Source organism: Nerophis ophidion, linkage group LG08, assembly GCF_033978795.1.
Source record: "Nerophis ophidion isolate RoL-2023_Sa linkage group LG08, RoL_Noph_v1.0, whole genome shotgun sequence".
NCBI lineage: Eukaryota > Metazoa > Chordata > Actinopteri > Syngnathiformes > Syngnathidae > Nerophis > Nerophis ophidion.
The window spans coordinates 26139974-26159553 of NC_084618.1; the positions used below are offsets into that span (position 1 = coordinate 26139974).

At 40.7% G+C, this 19580-nt stretch overlaps 1 protein-coding gene across 3 annotated transcripts in view; it reads right to left on the reverse strand.

Moving 5' to 3' along the window:
- myo1d (myosin 1D) overlaps positions 1 to 19580 on the reverse strand; it is a 189163-nt gene that overhangs the window by 105287 nt on the left and 64296 nt on the right. For all 3 annotated transcript variants that reach the window (XR_009807794.1, XR_009807793.1, XM_061908110.1), the window contains exons 4-9: positions 18589 to 18754; positions 15856 to 15909; positions 15687 to 15782; positions 7681 to 7797; positions 7388 to 7591; positions 204 to 349 (exon numbers count right to left, since the gene is read on the reverse strand). Coding sequence is in view for 1 of the 3 variants with exons in the window: in XM_061908110.1 (XP_061764094.1) it covers positions 204 to 349; positions 7388 to 7591; positions 7681 to 7797; positions 15687 to 15782; positions 15856 to 15909; positions 18589 to 18754 (783 nt within the window). In the remaining 2 variants the exon portion in view is untranslated. The remainder of the gene's footprint in view (positions 1 to 203; positions 350 to 7387; positions 7592 to 7680; positions 7798 to 15686; positions 15783 to 15855; positions 15910 to 18588; positions 18755 to 19580) is intronic.

Below are 19580 nucleotides of genomic sequence, written 5' to 3' on the forward strand. Positions count from 1 at the left end.
AAAGTGACCACTTTAGCCGCCAGATGGCAGTACTGTTAAACATCTTAAAATGTGTTTTGCGTCAGTTGCCGCGTATATTGGCACCATCCATCATTTTCAGCAAACCGCAGAGCAAAATAATTAACGCCTCGCCTCTTCCTCTTCCACCTAAGAATGGGGCCACACGGATCCCTTCCCTGCTGTGTAAGAGTATAATCTTGCACCTGTTGTTTTGGAAGATCTCGAAGCCGTAGATGTCCAGCACCCCGATGACCGTGTTCTTCCCGTGGACTCTGGCGTCGTAGTTCTTCACCTCGATGATGTCATTGATGCGTCCCACGATCCAGCAGAAGAGACGCTCGTACATGGCCTGAGGACCACCCAGCAAGTATGAGATGAGACAGTCGATCATGTGACATAGGTTCGAGCGATAAAACTATATATATTTATATACATACACAAACATATATACACACATATATATATAGGTAGACATTCAGAATATCTATATACACACACACACACACACACACACATATATACACATATATATATATATATATATATATATATATATATATATATATATATATATATATATATATATATATATATATATATATATATATATATATATATATATATATATAAAAATAAAAATATATATTACACATATATACATGCCATCCATCCATCCATTTACTACCGCTTATTCCCTTTTGGGGTCGCTGGCGCCTATCTCAGCTACAATCGGACGGAAGGCGGGGTACACCCTGGACAAGTCGCCACCTCATCGCAGGGCCAACACAGATAGACAGACAACATTCACACTCACATTCACACACTAGGGCCAATTTAGTGTTGCCAATCAACCTATCCCAGACACTTCTGGATGTGGACATATCGGGCCGTTTTGGACTGATAGACGCGTGCGTGCTAAACATGCTAACTAGCATGGGAATACGTCGGCGGCTACATCCAGCGGCCTGTGAAGCAGGGGAGTATAGTAGCAGCGGGGGCCGTCTACGGAGCAGACGCCAGCGGTGTGATCGGAAACGCGGATGTCGAGCGGGGCTAAAAACAAAGCAGAAGGCTAATCCCCACAGAACACCACTTCCCTCCATCCTGCAGCCAGATTTAAATGGAAAATGCGAGACTACAGGTCTGGGTAAGGAGTCAGTTAAATTAGAACACGTTTTTTCTGCTTTGAGTGTTTCAGAGTTGGACATGTGTCTTACTGAGGTGGCTAACTATGATGCGTGCAGTTTATCAAAGCAACAAACAAACAATCGGAAAATCCCCGTTACTGAGGTGGCTAACTATGATGCGTGCAGTTTATCAAAGCAACAAACAAACAATCGGAAAATTCCTGTCGTATCAATTCCTAGATATGGTCGTAACTATACTAAATGCACTGGGCATAATAAACACAACATTATTAATATTGCTACTACGGATAATTTGATCAAAAACTCCCTAAAACAGCCGACTACCTATAGGATAGTTTTTTTAAACATAAGATCATTGTCTCCCAAAACGTTATTAGTTAATGATATTATCAGAGACAACAATCTTAACGTCATCGGTCTCAGCGAAACCTGGCTTAAACCAAACAACTTTTTTGCGCTAAATGAGGCATGTCCTCCTAACTTTACACATGCGCATATTGCCCGTCCGCTTAATATACAACGAAAACTTTAACCTTAGTCCTAACATAAATAATAAATTTAAATCGTTTGAGGTGCTTACTATGAAGTCTGTCACACCGCTGCCTCTACACCTGGCTGTTATCTACCGCCCCCCAGGGCCCTATTCGGACTTTATCAATGAATTCTCAGAGTTCGTTGCTGATCTAGTGACACAAGCCGATAATATAATCATAATGGGGGACTTTAATATCCATATGAATACCCCATCGGACCCACCGTGCGTAGCGCTCCAGACTGTAATTGATAGCTGTGGTCTCACACAAATAATAAATGAACCCACGCATCGCAACGGTAATACGATAGACCTACTGCTTGTCAGGGGTATCACCGTCTCCAAAGTTACGATACTCCCGTATACTAAAGTATTGTCCGATCATTACCTTATAAAATTTGAGGTTCAGACGCATGTTCGTCAAACTAATAATAATAATAATAACTGCTATAGCAGCCGCAACATTAATACGGCCACAACGACAACTCTTGCTGACCTACTGCCCTCGGTTATGGCACCATTCCCAAAGTATGTGGGCTCTATTGACACCCTGCGCGAAACCATTGATAACATAGCACCGCTTAAGTTAAAAAAGGCTCCAAAAAAGCGCACCCCGTGGTTTACAGAAGAAACTAGAGCTCAGAAATTATTATGTAGAAAGCTGGAACGCAAATGGCGCACGACTAAACTTGAGGTGCACCATCAAGCATGGAGTGATGGTTTAATAACTTATAAACGCATGCTTACCTTAGCTAAAGCTAAATATTACTCAAATCTCATCCACCGTAATAAAAACGATCCTAAATTTTTGTTTAGTACGGTAGCATCGCTAACCCAACAAGGGACCCCTTCCAGTAGCTCAACCCACTCAGCTGATGACTTTATGCAATTCTTTAGTAAGAAAATTGAAGTCATTAGAAAGGAGATTAAAGACAATGCGTCCCAGCTACAACGGGGTTCTATTAACACTGATATGATGGTATATACGGCGGATACTGCCCTCCAAAATAGTTTCTCTCGTTTTGAGGAAATAACATCAGAGGAATTGTTACAACGTGTAAATGGAATAAAACAGACAACATGTTTACTTGACCCTCTTCCTGGGAAACTGATCAAGGAGCTCTTTGTATTATTAGGTCCATCAGTGCTAAATATTATAAACTTATCACTCTCCTCGGGCACTGTTCCCCTAGCATTCAAAAAAGCGGTTATTCATCCTCTTCTTAAAAGACCTAACCTCGATCCTGACCTCATGGTAAACTACCGACTGGTGTCTCACCTTCCCTTTATTTCAAAAATCCTTGAAAAAATTGTTGCGGAGCAGTTAAATGAACACTTAGCGTCTAACAATCTATGTGAAACCTTTCAATCCGGTTTCAGAGCAAATCACTCCACGGAGACAGCCCTCGCAAAAATGACTAATGATCTATTGCTAACGATGGATTCTGATGCGTCATCTATGTTGCTGCTCCTCGATCTTAGCGCTGCTTTCGATACCGTCGATCATAATATTTTATTAGAACGTATCAAAACACGAATTGGTATGTCAGACTTAGCCCTGTCTTGGTTTAACTCTTATCTTACTGATAGGATGCAGTGTGTCTCCCATAACAATGTGACCTCGGACTACGTTAAGGTAACGTGTGGAGTTCCCCAGGGTTCGGTCCTTGGCCCTGCACTCTTCAGCATCTACATGCTGCCGCTAGGTGACATCATACGCAAATACGGTGTTAGCTTTCACTGTTATGCTGATGACACCCAACTCTACATGCCCCTAAAGCTGACCAACACGCCGGATTGTAGTCAGCTGGAGGCGTGTCTTAATGAAATCAAACAATGGATGTCCGCTAACTTTTTGCAACTCAACGCCAAAAAAACGGAAATGCTGATTATCGGTCCTGCTAGACACCGAACTCTATTTAATAATACAACTCTAACATTTGACAACCAAACAATTAGACAAGGCGACACGGTAAAGAATCTGGGTATTATCTTCCACCCAACTCTCTCCTTTGAGGCACACATTAAAAGCGTTACTAAAACGGCCTTCTTTCATCTCCGTAATATCGCTAAAATTCGCTCCATTCTGTCCACTAAAGACGCTGAGATCATTATCCATGCGTTTGTTACGTCTCGCCTCGACTACTGTAACGTATTATTTTCGGGTCTCCCCATGTCTAGCATTAAAAGATTACAGTTGGTACAAAATGCGGCTGCTAGACTTTTGACAAGAACAAGAAAGTTTGATCACATTACGCCTGTACTGGCTCACCTGCACTGGCTTCCTGTGCACTTAAGATGTGACTTTAAGGTTTTACTACTTACGTATAAAATACTACACGGTCTAGCTCCATCCTATCTTGCCGATTGTATTGTACCATATGTCCCGGCAAGAAATCTGCGTTCAAAGGACTCCGGCTTGTTAGTGATTCCCAAAGCCCAAAAAAAGTTTGCGGGCTATAGAGCGTTTTCCGTTCGGGCTCCAGTACTCTGGAATGCCCTCCCGGTAACAGTTCGAGATGCCACCTCAGTAGAAGCATTTAAGTCTCACCTTAAAACTCATTTGTATACTCTAGCCTTTAAATAGACTCCCTTTTTAGACCAGTTGATCTGCCGTTTCTTTTCTTTTTCTTCTATGTCCCACTCTCCCCTGTGGAGGGGGTCCGGTCCGATCCGGTGGCCATGTACTGCTTGCCTGTGTATCGGCTGGGGACATCTCTGCGCTGCTGATCCGCCTCCGCTTGGGATGGTTTCCTGCTGGCTCCGCTGTGAACGGGACTCTCGCTGCTGTGTTGGATCCGCTTTGGACTGGACTCTCGCGACTGTGTTGGATCCATTGTGGATTGAACTTTCACAGTATCATGTTAGACCCGCTCGACATCCATTGCTTTCCTCCTCTCTAAGGTTCTCATAGTCATTATTGTCACCGACGTCCCACTGGGTCATTATTGTCACCGATGTCCCACTGGGTGTGAGTTTTCCTTGCCCTTATGTGGGCCTACCGAGGATGTCGTGGTGGTTTGTGCAGCCCTTTGAGACATTAGTGATTTAGGGCTATATAAGTAAACATTGATTGATTGATTGATTGATCCCCAGGTGCATGTCTTTGGAGGTGGGAGGAAGCCGGAGTACCCGGAGGGAACCCACGCATTCACGGGGAGAACATGCAAACTCCACACAGAAAGATCTCGAGCCTGGATTTGAACCCAGGACTGCAGGACCTTCGTATTGTGAGGCAGACGCACTAACCCCTCTGCCACCGTGAAGCATGTACTGTATATACATGCATATATATACATATACATGCTTATATACATACACATGCATATATATACTTACATATATACATAGATACATGCATATATGTACATACATATATATACACATATATACATACATAATTACATACATATATACATAGATACATGCATATATGTACATACATATATATACACATATATACATACATAATTACATACATATATACACATATATATACATAGACACACATATATATATACATACACACATATATACATGTATACACACACACACATATATATATACACACACACACACACTTATATATACACACACACACACACACATCTATATATATATATACATATATATAATATACATTCATGTATGTATATACATATATACACACATATTTGTATATATATGTATCGACATATACATGTATGGACATATATATGAATGTATATATATATATATATACATACATATATATATATATACACGTATACAGAAATATATACATACATATATAGTCACATAATTGATGTCAATAAAAAATGCATTCGTTAAAACATTTTTTTCTTCTTTGTGTGAAGAAAGAGGAAGTATGGTCGCAAGGTTGGTGGCATTAACAAAGGCAATCTCTGGTAACAGAACAACACAGGAAGTAAATCACGTGACACGCTAACAGCCAATCAGGTGACAGTATCAACTTCCACGTTTGGTTGATTCTTTGCATGGAGTGAGAAGAGAAAGTCAAAACGAAGAAATTGTGGATAAAAGAGGAAAGGTCACCTCTTTTCAAAAATTTATTAAAAAACAAAAAAAAGAAAATATATATTTTTTTTATAAAATTACATTTTTATAGTGACGTTTTTATGCTGTCTCTGTGCAACCAGAAGATTATTTTCTAACTTGTCACCTGTTTTGAAAAAGTTTCATTTTATCAAATAGTACATTCCGAGAATCGGCTTGATTCAAGAATCTTGTTGAATCGAGAATCGATTCTGAGTTGAATCATTACCCCAGGAATCGGAATCGGACCAAATCTTCAGGTGCCCAAAGATTCACACCCCCTAAGAAATACCACAACACCTTACATTTTCACACTTTGCACTATTTTCTTACATTTAAAGCATTTCTTACATATTCCTTATTTTTAAGAGCTTATTGTTTCGTGTTCAATGCTATTTTAGTATTTTGTTTACATTGTTTGAGTGTTTTCCATGCTTGTGTTGACATTTATTTTCTGCCTTAATAGCATGATTGATTGATTGAGAAGTTTATTGACATCTTAAAGAATTGAATCCATGTAATGCTTTAAAAAGGCAAATTGATGGCACAAAAAGCCAAAAGGCTTGTTTCCATTTTGGTCCATGCTGAGGGCATTTTAATCAGAAGAAGGTTAAATTTGAGTCAAAAATATTATCTCCTGCACATTATTCTCCAGAGGTCATAAAAAAAATTAAATAATTATCGATATCGGCCGATATAATAATAATACTTAAAAATCCTTTCCACAGTTAAGAATAACTGGTCAAATTTATGTTACACAGACGTTTTTTCCTAACACTAAACCTGCAGAAAATAGTTCTCAGGTTTCTCTATTTTTACATTTTCACACTTTGCACTATTTTCTTACACTTTATGAAGCATTTCTTACATATTCCTTATTTTTAAGTGCTTATTGTTAAGTGTTCAATGTTATTTTACTATTTTGTTTACATTGACTGTTTTCCATGCTTTTTTTGACATTTCCTTTCTGCCTTGATAGCTAACGGCATTATAATCAGAAGAAGGTTGAAATTGAAGCAAAAATATTTACATTTAACATATTTTTTCCTTCCGCCCGATTGTAGCTGAGATAGGCGCCAGCGCCCCCCGCGACCCCGAAAGGGAATAAGCGGTAGAAAATGGATGGATGGATGGATATTTTTTCTTGTACCTTATTTTCCATAGGTCATAAAAAAGTCAATATTTATCGATATCGACCGATATAATAACAATATTTAAATAATTAGTGCATAACAAAAATTCCTTTCCATAGTTAATAATAACAGGGCAAATTCATGTTACACAGACAATAATTCCTAGCACTAAACCTGCAGAATATAGTTCTCAGATTTTCTATGTTTACATTTTCACACTTTGCACTATTTTCTTACACTTCATGAAGCATTTCTTACATATTATTTTTGCACCTTCATTTTAAGAGCTTATTGTTAAGTCTTCAATGTGATTTTACTATTTTGTTTACATTGAGTGTTTTCCGTGCTTTTGTTGAAATTTCCTTTCAAATAAAAATGTTTACATTCACAATTTTTTCTACATGGGTCATAAAAAATATCAATAATTATCGATATCGCCCGATATAAAACACTGATGTCGTGATACAGTTTTCAGCCGTATTGCTCAGCTTTAACGTGACATTAATATCGAGCGTTACCTTAGCGAGCGCGTCTCGTCCGTAGCTGGCCTCCTGCGGCGTGTGCTGCTTCTCGATGACGTCGCGGCCCGTGGCCACGGTGCGGAACAGGAGGGCCTTCTCCACGTTGTCCTGCTTGGTGCTCAGCAGGTCCCCGATCACAGACGTCAGCTTGGCGTTCTCGATAAAAGTCACGTCGCCGTCCAGGTCGAAGCTCAGGTTCCCCTGAAGGAGACAGTCCGCACACATCCCGATGGTCAGCGAGAGGTGGCGCCGTGTTGAAGGAAGGGTTTGGGGGAGTGTTGGGTGCTTACCAGGTGCAGGATGGTGGCCAGGATCTTGTACGCCGTCTGGACCTCGTCCCCCGTGAATCCGATCACCTTCATGGCGTCGGCCACGGCTTTGAAATCGGCGCCGTCGTTGATGGCCGACTTCAGACGCAAAGCAGAGGAGGTTGTGTTTCAGGGCTAGCGCTAAGCATGTGCAACATAAAACCATTCACAGGCATTTGAGCACTCTTTAAGAGACGAAAAAAAAAAAGGAAAACTGACCAAAAAAAGGAGGAACGTTTCCATCAGCGCAAAGTGCTACCATGCAAGCCATGGGACGGCGTGGCGCAGTGGGAGAGTGGCCGTGCGCAACCCGAGGGTCACTGGTTCAAATCCCACCTAGAACCAACCTCGTCACGTCCGCTGTGTCCTGAGCAAGACACCTCACCCTTGCTCCTGATGGTTGCTGGTTGGCGCCTTGCATGGCAGCTCCCTCCATCAGTGTGTGAATGTGTGTGTGAATGGGTAAATGTGGAAGTAGTGTCAAAGCGCTTTGAGTACCTTGAAGGTAGAAAAGCGCTATACAAGTACAACCCATTTATTTATTTATTTATTTATGAAAGGACATTTTGAAAATCAAGACGACATTTCCTGCAATTGGGTGCATTTCTAATGAATTTATGTAGCGCTTTTCTCTAGTGACTCAAAGCGCTTTACATAGTGAAACCCGAAATCTAAGTTACATTTAAACCAGTGTTTGTGGCACGGGGAGCAGGTGGGTAAAGTGTCTTGCACAAGGACACAACGGTAGTGACTAGGATGGCAGAAGTGGAAATCGAACCTGCCACTCTACCAACCAAGCTATGCCGTCCCACTTTACCTTTAGATTTATTCTCATCTCCCAACCTCATTTGACTGTTTTTTTGAGAAATATTTTTCCATGTGGAAAGGGATTGTGATCAGCGTGCTGCAGGAGTAAAGGTCAACGCCTCTGTCCGTGGTTACTGAAAACAGAACGCCACGAGACGGAAGCGTGGCATGTGCTGATGGCGAGACACAGCTGGCAGATGATTAGATTGCACAGGTGGTACGAGTTAAACTAATCATCTGTTGTCTTTAACAGTGAGCGGTAGGGTTCAGAAGGAAGAGGAAGTTGGAGAGAGACTGGAAAGTTAAAAAAGAAAGCCTATTAATTGATGTTGGTGTTGAAAAACAAACCTGTTGTAAACTCTGTACGCTTGGCTATACTTTGACATGCATCTGTGGAACCGCAAGACAGCGACTTCTACAGTCCAATTTAAAGTACCACAGAAACTTTAGGTATTTTTTTTTTGTTATTTACTAACATTGTTGTCATTGCGTTACATGCAAAAAATGTAGAAATATTGGCAACTCAGTCCTATAGCCATGCCCCCCAAGAGGAAATACACTTCCTGTCTTGTGACCTGTTTACATTGTAATGTCTTAATGAAATTAAACAATGGATGTCCACTAATTTTTTGCAACTCAACGACAAAAAAATGGAAATGCTGATTATCGTTCCTGCTAGACACCGACCTCTATCTAATAATACAACTAACATTTGACAACCAAATAATCTTCGACCCAACTCTCTCCTTTGAGTCACACATTAAAAGCGTTACTAAAACGGCCTTTTTGATTGATTGATTGATTGGATTGATTGATTGATTGATACTTTTATTAGTAGATTGCACAGTACAGTACATATTCCGTACAATTGACCACTAAATGGTAATACCCGAATAAGTTTTTCAACTTGTTTAAGTCGGGGTCCACGTTAATCAATTCATGGTACAAATATATACTATCAACATAATACAGTCATCACACAAGTTAATCATCATAGTATGTACATTGAATTATTTACATTATTTACAATCCGGGGGGTGGGATGAGGAGCTTTGGTTGATATCAGTACTTCAGTCATCAACAATTGCATCAACAGAGAAATGTGGACATTGAAACAGTGTAGGTCTTATTTAGTAGGATATGTACAGCCAGCAGAGAACATAGTGAGTTCACATAGCATAAGAACAAGTATATACATTAGAAGTACATTTGAGTTGTTTATAATCCGGGGAGATGGGATGTGAATGGAGGAGGGTATTAGTAAAGGGTTGAAGTTGCCTGGAGGTGTTGTTTTAGAGCGGTTTTGAAGGAATATAGAGATGCACTTACTTTTATACCTGTTGGGAGTGCATTCCACATTGATGTGGCATAGAAAGAGAATGAGTTAAGACCTTTGTTAGATCGAAATCTGGGTTTAACGTGGTTTGTGGAGCTCCCCCTGGTGTTGTGGTTATGGCGGTCATTTACGTTAAGGAAGTAGTTTGACATGTACTTCGGTATCAAGGAGGTGTAGCGGATTTTATAGACTAGGCTCAGTGCAAGTTGTTTTACTCTGTCCTCCACCCTGAGCCAGCCCACTTTGGAGAAGTGGGTTGGATTGAGGTGTGATCTGGGGTGGAGGTCTAAAAGTAACCGGATTAGCTTATTCTGGGATGTTTGGAGTCTAGATTTGAGGGTTTTGGAGGTGCTGGGGTACCAGGAGGTGCAAGCGTAATCGAAGAAGGGTTGAATGAGAGTTCCCGCTAGAATCCTCAAGGTGTTTTTATTGACCAGAGAGGAGATTCTGTAGAGGAATCTTGTTCTTTGGTTGACCTTTTTGATCACCTTGGTTGCCATTTTATCACAGGAAAGATTAGCCTCTAGAATGGAACCTAGGTAGGTGATCTCATCCTTCCTGGTGATAACAATGTCACCCACTTTTATAGTGAAGTCACTGACCTTCTTAAGTTTGATATGGGACCCAAATAGGATGGATTCCGTTTTACCTAAGTGTATGGATAGCTTGTTGTCAGCGAGCCAGGTGCAAATATTGAGGAGTTCAGCACTGAGGATTTGTTCCACCTGTGACTTGTCCTTGCCGGATACCAGCAGGGCCGAGTCATCCGCAAACAGGAACAATTCACAGTGGCATGCTGATGGCATGTCATTCACGTATATTAGGAACAGTAAAGGTCCTAGTATACTCCCCTGAGGGACTCCACAGCTTACTGAGAGGGGAGGGGACATGGTGCCGTTCACCTCTACCACCTGTTTCCTCCCCTCCAAGTAAGATTGCATCCAGCTTGATGAGGTTTCGTCGAATCCGATTGCTCGGAGCTTATCCAACAGTATAGCATGGTTAACGGTGTCAAAGGCCTTCTGAATGTCCAGCATGACCATGCCGCAGTATTTGCCCGCGTCCACCTCATGTTTGATGTGGTCGGTCAGATAGAGAAGGCATGTGTCAGTGGAGTGGTTAGTTCTGAAGCCGGATTGGAATTTGTACATTAGTTTATTAGTAGCAAGGTATCTATCAACCTGTTCATAAACTATTTTCTCCATTACTTTCGAAATGGAACTGAGAATAGAAACAGGTCGGTAGTTACCAGGTTCTAATTTGCTTCCTTTTTTATAAAGGGGGGTTACTCTTGCTATCTTGAAATCCTTGGGTACTTGGCCTTGTTTGATTGAGAGGTTTATTATATGAGTGATTACTGGGGCAATGGTGGTGGCAGAGTCCATGAGGAATCTGGAGGGGATATTGTCAAGGCCGGTGGCCTTGTTTGGGTGGAGCGCGCTCAATTTATTAAGCACCTCGTTAGCTGAGACCATTTCTAATTTGAAATTCTGGTTGACTACTCCTAGCTTTCTGTAGAAGGCTTTAATGTGTTCTACACCAAAGCGACCAGAATGTTGGGATAGCTTGTTTACGAGAGTTGTGGCTATGTTGGTGAAAAAGATGTTAAGTCTGCTTGCTACCTCTATTTTGTCTGTAATGAGGGCGTCACCCTCCTTGATGTTGATGTTGGTGAGTCTGGTTTTAAGTTTCTGGCTGCATCCAGGAAGCTGGTTGTTGATAATTTTCCAGAGCTCACGTGGCTTATTTGTGTTTTCCTCTATTTTGTCATTGATATAATTTCTTTTTAAGGATTTAGTCAGGTTGTTTGTTTTATTTCTTAATTTATTGCATTGCTTTTTGAGCGTTGAAAGAAGTGATTTGAGGTTATTATTATTGGGTTGTTTATTTACTTCGGTTTTACACTTTTGGTATTCGAAATATTTTCTGTCCCTGTCTTTTATGGCAGCTAATAGGTCTGAATTGATCCACGGTTCAGAGCGGGCTTTGATCCTGACTGTTCTCATGGGAGCCATATCATTTAGTATAGCTAGGAACGCTGTTTTGAAGCGATCCCAAGCATCCTCAACCAGGTTGCTCGTGAGCACAGGGGACCAGTCCCACTCATCTAATTTGAGGTTGAAATTATCACTGTTGTATTTTTTAAGGGATCTGGATTGAGCTGTTATGTGGCCATTGGCTTTAGGTTTAGTTATTTTGCGCGTGCAGAAGGTTATATAGTGGTCGCTAAGACCACAGATCATGACCCCGCTATTTTTAATATTATGCCGGTCCGATGTGAGGATGAGATCTATGGTTGACTGGGTGGAAACACACACCCGTGTGGGGAGTGTTATTAGTTGGGAAAGAGCATGCAGATTACAGAATTTGCTGTAAGATTTGAAGACAGGCGCATCTCTGCGTTGAATATCTGTGTTCAGATCTCCAGTTATAATAATCTCCATGTTTTCTACTCCAGCTAAGCACTCCTCCAGGGCACCATAGAAATCACTCTGATTAGGGGGTCTGTATACAGTCCCTATTAGTACCGGCTTAGCGTTAGTGAATTTGATTTCTGCCCACACAGATTCAAGGGTATTGTGGTTGAGATCAGAGCGAGTTATGTATTTAATATCCTGGTGAATATACATACAAACACCACCACCACCATGTTTATTCCTGTCCTTTCTGATGACCGAGAAGTTTTCTATCTCTATCTCTGAATCAGAAACATCTCTGTAATATCGCTAAAATTCGCTCCATTCTGTCCACTAAAGACGCAGAGATCATTATCCATGCGTTTGTTACGTCTCGTCTCGATTACTATAACGTATTATTTTCGGGTCTCCCCATGTCTAGCATTAAACGATTACAGTTGGTACAAAATGCGGCTGCTAGACTTCTGACAAGAACAAGAAAGTTTGATCACATTACGCCTGTACTGGCTCACCTGCACTGGCTTCCTGTGCATTTAAGATGTGACTTTAAGGTTTTACTACTTACGTATAAAATACTACACGGTCTAGCTCCATCCTATTTTGCCGATTGCATTGTACCATATGTCCCGGCAAGAAATCCGCGTTCAAAGGACTCCGGTTTATTAGTGATTCCTAAAGCCCAAAAAAAGTCTGCGGGGTATAGAGCGTTTTCATTTCGGGCTCCAGTACTCTGGAATGCCCTCCCGGTAACAGTTCGAGATGCTACCTCAGTAGAAGCATTTAAGTCTCACCTTAAAACTCATTTGTATACTCTAGCCTTTAAACAGCGATCCTGTTCTGTCTCCCTGTAATGTTTGTCTGATCTTGAATGGGATTGTGCTGAAAATTGTAATTTTCCTGAAGGAACGCTCCTGACGGAAAAAATAAAGTACTATCTATCTATCTATTTTTAGACCAGTTGATCTGCCGCTTCTTTTCTTTTTCTCCTCTGTCCCCCCCTCCCTTGTGGAGGGGGTCCGGTCCGATGACCATGGATGAAGTACTGGCTGTCCAGAGTCGGGACCCAGGATGGACCGCTCATTGATGGTTTCCTGTGGACGGGACTCTCGCTGCTGTCTTGGATCCGCTTTGAACCGAACTCTCGCGGGTGTGTTGGAGTCACTATGGATTGAACTTTCACAGTATCATGTTAGACCCGCTCGACATCCTTTGCTTTCGGTCCCATAGAGGGGGCGTGGGGGGTGCCCACATTTGAAGTCCTCTCCAAGGTTCTCATAGTCATCATTGTCACTGGCGTCCCACTGGGTGTGAGTTTTCCTTGCCCTTATGTGGGTTCTTCCGAGGATGTCGTAGTCGTAGTGGTTTGTACAGTCCTTTGAGACATTTGTGATTTAGGGCTATATAAATAAACATTGATTGAGTGCTTGATGTCAACAATATATTTTCTCACTGGCTACTAATAAATACTCTAAACCAGCAACTGGTTCGGAACTAACAGTGTTTGGGATATAATCATCCAAATATAATTAGCAGGGACGCAGAAAGTTATCAACGTTGTGCCTCGGAGAGACAGCAAGTCAGCTAGCAAGCGAAGGGCGGCTTGGCGCCGTTGGGAGAGTGGCCGTGCCAGCAACCTGAGGGTTCCTGGTTCGATCCCCGGCTTCTACTAGACCTAGTCACGTCCGTTGTGTCCTTGAGCAAGACACTTCACCCTTGCTCCTGATGGGGTTGGAGTTAGAGCTTTGCATGGTAGCTCCCGCCATCAGTGTGTGTGAATGGGTGAATGTGGGAATAGTGTCAAAGCGCTTTGAGTACCGTGAAGGTAGAAAAGCACAGTTTGTATTAAACATGCTTCACTGATTTGAGTATTTGGCGAGTGCCGTTTTGTCCTACTAATTTTGGCGATCCTTGAACTCACCGTAATTTGTTTACAATTCAGTGGTCCCCAACCTTTTTGTAGCTGCAGACCGGTCAACGCTTGATAATTTGTCATGAAAAAGGGAGGTTTTCTGGGTTGGTGCACTAATTGTAAGTGTATCTTGTGTTTTTTATGTTGATTTAATTTAAAAAAATAAATAAATAAACAAAAAAATTATTGAAAAATTCTTCTGCGGCCCGGTACCAATCGACCACTTGGGACCATTGGTTTACATGTATAACTTTCTCCGACTTTCTAAGACGTGTTTTATGACACTTCTTTTTCCGTCTCATTTTGTCCACCAAATGAATGCACAAAGGTGAGTTTTGTTGACGTTGTTGACTTGTGTGGAGTGATCCATCCATCCATTTTCTGCCGCTTATTCCCTTCGGGGTCGCTGGTGCCTATCTCAGCTACAATCGGGCGGAAGGCGGTGTACACTCTGGACAAGTCGCCACCTCATCGCAGGGCCAACACAGATAGACAGACAACATTCACACTCACATTCACACACTAGGGCCAATTTAGTGTTGCCAATCAACCTATCCCCAGGTGCATGTCTTTGGAGGTGGGAGGAAGCCGGAGTACCCGGAGGGAACCCACGCATTCACGGGGAGAACATGCAAACTCCCAGGATTGAACCCAGGACTACTCAGGACCTTCGTATTGTGAGGCAGACGCACTAACCCCTCTTCCACCGTGAAGCCGTGTGGAGTGCTAATCCTACATATTTGGTCACTGCATGACAGCAAGCTAATCGATGCTAACATGCTATTTAGACTAGCTATATGTATATATTGCATCATTACGCCTATTTGTAGCTATATTTGAGCTCAGTTGGTTTCCTTTAAGTCCTCTTAATTCAATTTATATCTCATGACACACTACCTGTATGTAGTATGGCTTTTATTTTTTTGCGGCTCCAGACATATTTGTTTTTGTATTTTTGGTCCAACATGGCTCTTTCAACATTTTAGGTTGCCGAACCTTGCTATAGTGGCCTCGATATCGGGAACCGGTTCTCAAAAAGGGATTCGAGTCCATGGAATTAGTTCTTTTCTTATCAAACAACCGGAAGAACCGATTTCGAACATCATCCCTAGTGCCGGGTGATTTTCGGGAGAGGCACTGAAATTCGGGAGTCTCCTGGAAAATTCGGGAGGGTTGGCAAGTATGGTGGTAACTGTCTAATAACGTTCGATGTGTTGATGCGCAATGTTTTTATACTCCTTTTCGCGGAATGTTGGCAGAACATTTGGTGCAATTAGCACAGGAAAAATCCCAAACGATGGACGCCATGTTTGCTCGCAGGGCTAATGAGGTGGTGGAGAAGAAGTGCTTGATTCGCTCACTTTAACCTACCTGGACGGGCAATCTCGTCACATTGGTAGATTTAGTTTTTTTACGTCTTCGGACATCATAAAATTCCTCATTTTGTGCACCTCAAGGGAAAATGGAATCACTTTTTGGGAGGGATGAATTAAAAAAAATTTAAAAAAAAGCAAATGACCTTTTTCTGGCCTCCCACTTTGATGTAGTTGTAGCTCCTTGGGTCCTTTTGGATGTGTAGAGAACGCAGCAGAGATTCCGGGGCTCCTTTCAGCAGCTTGTACACACAACACACAGGTTTGTCGTTGTCAGCAGCAGCAGCAGCACGACAATGTGAGACGTGTGTTCACCTGGTGGAAGGAGTGGAAGCTCCTCTCGCCTTCCTGCTGGAAGATGACTCTGGACTGGCGGGTGATATCAACATGTCACATTACTATGCTTTCCATGGTGGACAAGTCAACTACAGATCAAGTGATATGGATTGTTCAGGGCCGATAGCAATTATTAGTTGTCAAATTGTCCGATAAGCCATATTTGGAGTTATTTACGTTATTTAAACATGATTATTATATGTCAGTAAACATCTGCACAAGGCTTTAAATTGTTTTCTTAACATTATTTTTTAGGAAAGGTAGGACCAGTAGTGACATAATGTTTGATGTTTTGTTTAATTTATCGTCAATAAACATCAAACACCTTTATTCTGTGTGTTTACGAGGAGCATTGACATTTGATTTCAAAATAACATTTTAAAAATGTCTCTACATCACAATAACTGAACTACTCCAAAAGGGCTGGTGCTTATCTACTATTGAGTTTTTTTACATACTAAATACTGATGTCCGAGTGTAGACAGTGTATCTTCTTTTATCCATATAAAAAGCCTGATAGAGAACAGAATGGAGTCTGATACCAATTAAAATTCTGATATGATTAAAAAAAGGCTGATACGATAAAAAAAGCTGATACCGATTTTTAAAAAAGGCGGATACAGATTTAAAAAAAAAGGCTGATACGATTAAAATAAGCGCAGGTACCAATAAAAAAGGCTGATACTGATAAAAAAGGCTGATATCCATTTAAAAAGGCAGATAATCAATAATACAAGGCTGATACTGATTATAAAAAGCTGATACCGATAAAACAAGGCCGACACCGATAAAGGAAGTCTGGTACTGATTAAAAAAAATGCTGATACCAAAAAAGGCTGAAAGATTAAAAAATGCTGATACCGACAAAAAAAAACAAAACACTGATACCGAAAACAAAAAAGGCTACATTTGATTAAAAAAGCTGATATTGATTAAAAAAGGCTGGTATCGATTAAAAAAAGTCTGAGGCCGATAAAAAAGGGGGATACCGATAAAACAAGGCTGATAACATTAAAAAGGCAGATAACGATTAAAAAGGGCTGATACCAATAAAACAAGGCTGACACCAATTAAAAATTCTGATACGATAAAAAAAAGGCTGCTACGATGAAAAAAGGCTGATACCGATTTTTAAAAAAGGCGGATACCGATTTAAAAAAAGGCTGATACGATCAAAAAAGACAGATACGATTAAAATAAGGGTGATATGGATTGTTCAGGGCCGATAGCAATTATTAGTTGTCAAAGTGGCCGTTCAGCCATATTTGGAGTTATTTACGTTATTTAAACATGATTGTTATATGTCAGTAAACATCTGGACAAGGCTTTAAGTTGTTTTCTGAACATTATTTTTTAGGAAAGGTAGGACCAGTAGTGACATAATGTTTGATGTTTTGTTTAATTTATCGTCAATAAACATCAAACACCTTTATTCTGTGTGTTTACAAGGAGCATCGACATTTGATTTCAAAATAACATTTTAAAAATGTCTCTACATCACAATAACTCAACTACTCCAAAAGGGCTGGTGCTTATCTACTATTGAGTTTTTTTTACATACCAAATACTGATGTCCGAGTGTAGACAGTGTATCTTCTTTTATCCATATAAAAAGCCTGATAGAGAACAGAAAGGAGTCTGATACCGATTAAAAATTCTGATACGATCAAAAAAGGCTGATACGATAAAAAAAGCTGATACCGATTTTTAAAAAAAGGCGGATACTGATTTAAAAAAAGGCTGATACGATTAAAAAAGACTGATTTAAAAAGGCTGATAATCAAATATACAAGGCTGATACTGATGATAAAAAGCTGATACCGATAAAACAAGTCCGACACCGATAAAGGAAGTCTGGTACCGATTAAAAAAAATGCTGATACCAAAAAAGGCTAATAGATTAAAAAATGCTGATACCGACAAAAAAACCAACACTGATACCGACAACAAAAAAGGCTACATTTAAATAAAAAAGCTGATATTGATTCAAAAAGGCTGGTATTGATTAAAAAAAGTCTGAGACCGATAAAGCAAGGGTGATAACATTAAAAAGACGGATAACGATTAAAAGGGGCTGATACCAATAAAACAAGGCTGATACCGATAAAACAAGGCTGATACGGATTAAAAACGGTGATACTAATAAAAAATGTAATACCGATAAAATAGGCAGATATCGATTTGAAAAAGGCTGATACCGATTACAAAAAGGGTGATACCGATAAAAAAAAACGCGAATTCCGTTCAAAAAGGTCTGACAATAAAAAAAAGGCTAATACCGAAATAACAAGGCCGATAAACAAGACTAACACCGATACAAAAAGGTTTATACCGATGACAAAAATGCTGATACGGTAAAAAATAAAACGCTGATACTGATAAAAAAAGGCTAATACTGATAAAAAGGGTGATATCGATTTAAAAATGCTGATATTGATTTTTAAAAATGCTGATATTGATTTTAAAAAAGGCTGATATCGATTTTTAAAAAGGCTGTTACCGATAAAACAAGGCTGTTATAATAAAAAAAAAGGCTAAAATCGATTGAAAAAAGGCAGATATCAATTAAAAAATGGTGGATACCGACAAAAATAGGCTGAAACTGATAAAAAAACAGCTGATGGCGATATAGGTCAAAATGTCAAATATTGGCGCCGATGATGGCTAATCGGTGGATCTCTAGAACTGAAGCTAGCTAGTAGAAGCAGCCACCTTCTCCAGCAGGTAGTTGTTGATGTGTCCTCCGATGGGGTCTCCCTTGAAGTCAAAGTTGATGTCCATGTACTTGCCGAAGCGGCTGGAGTTGTCGTTGCGATTGGTCTTGGCGTTCCCGAAGGCCTCCAGGACGCAGTTGGACTTGAGCAGCGTGTTTTTCACCCTGCGGGAGGAGGCGGTCGGTTACTTTTACAACTTCATGCTCCAATCTGACCGTACCCTTAGTTGGCGATCAGCATTTTTTTGCAAGAGAGAAATAAAGAGTGTGACGATATACAACTGCATCACTGCAACACCTGGCAGAAATGAAAGTACAAGTCCTAATAAAGTTCTCGCACAGTCAAAGAGGTTGTACATTTTGAGATAAAAAACTGGCAGGTAAGTTGACAGAACTTTACTGTAATAATATAATCCATTTACAGCAGGGGGGTCATAACTTTTCCCAGCGGGGGTCGCAATTTGGACACCCTGCATTTACACTAATGCACCGTAGGAACAACAGTTGTAGCTTTTACGCAAAAAAAATGACAAAATTTTACTGTAAAAATAGAAGGTATTTTCCAATTCACAGTACTGTAAATTCCGGACTATACGCCGCTATTTTTTTCCTTCGCTTTGAAACCCTGGGGCTAATTTATGGAGTTTTCTTCACTGACGGCCATACTGCACATAGTTTTCATAAAACACATGCAAACACACTGAAAAGGTGTGTTATTGTTTGTGCTGCGGCGCCATCTTCTGGACGAGTTCCGTCCATTTGGTGCTGTCAACCGGAAGTAGAAGTGCCGTTCCTTGCTCGAGCCGCCTGTAGCGTTTCTGCTCGTATTCATTCTTCATTCATCCCTTCAAACAACGGTTGTCATTTTTACAATACAACTAAAACCATTCTTACTTACTAATCCGTCCGATGTGTGATGTCTGTCGGAGTGTTTTCATGCATATTTGTCCGTGCTAATGTAATGTAGCATTAGCTAATATGCTAACAGGTT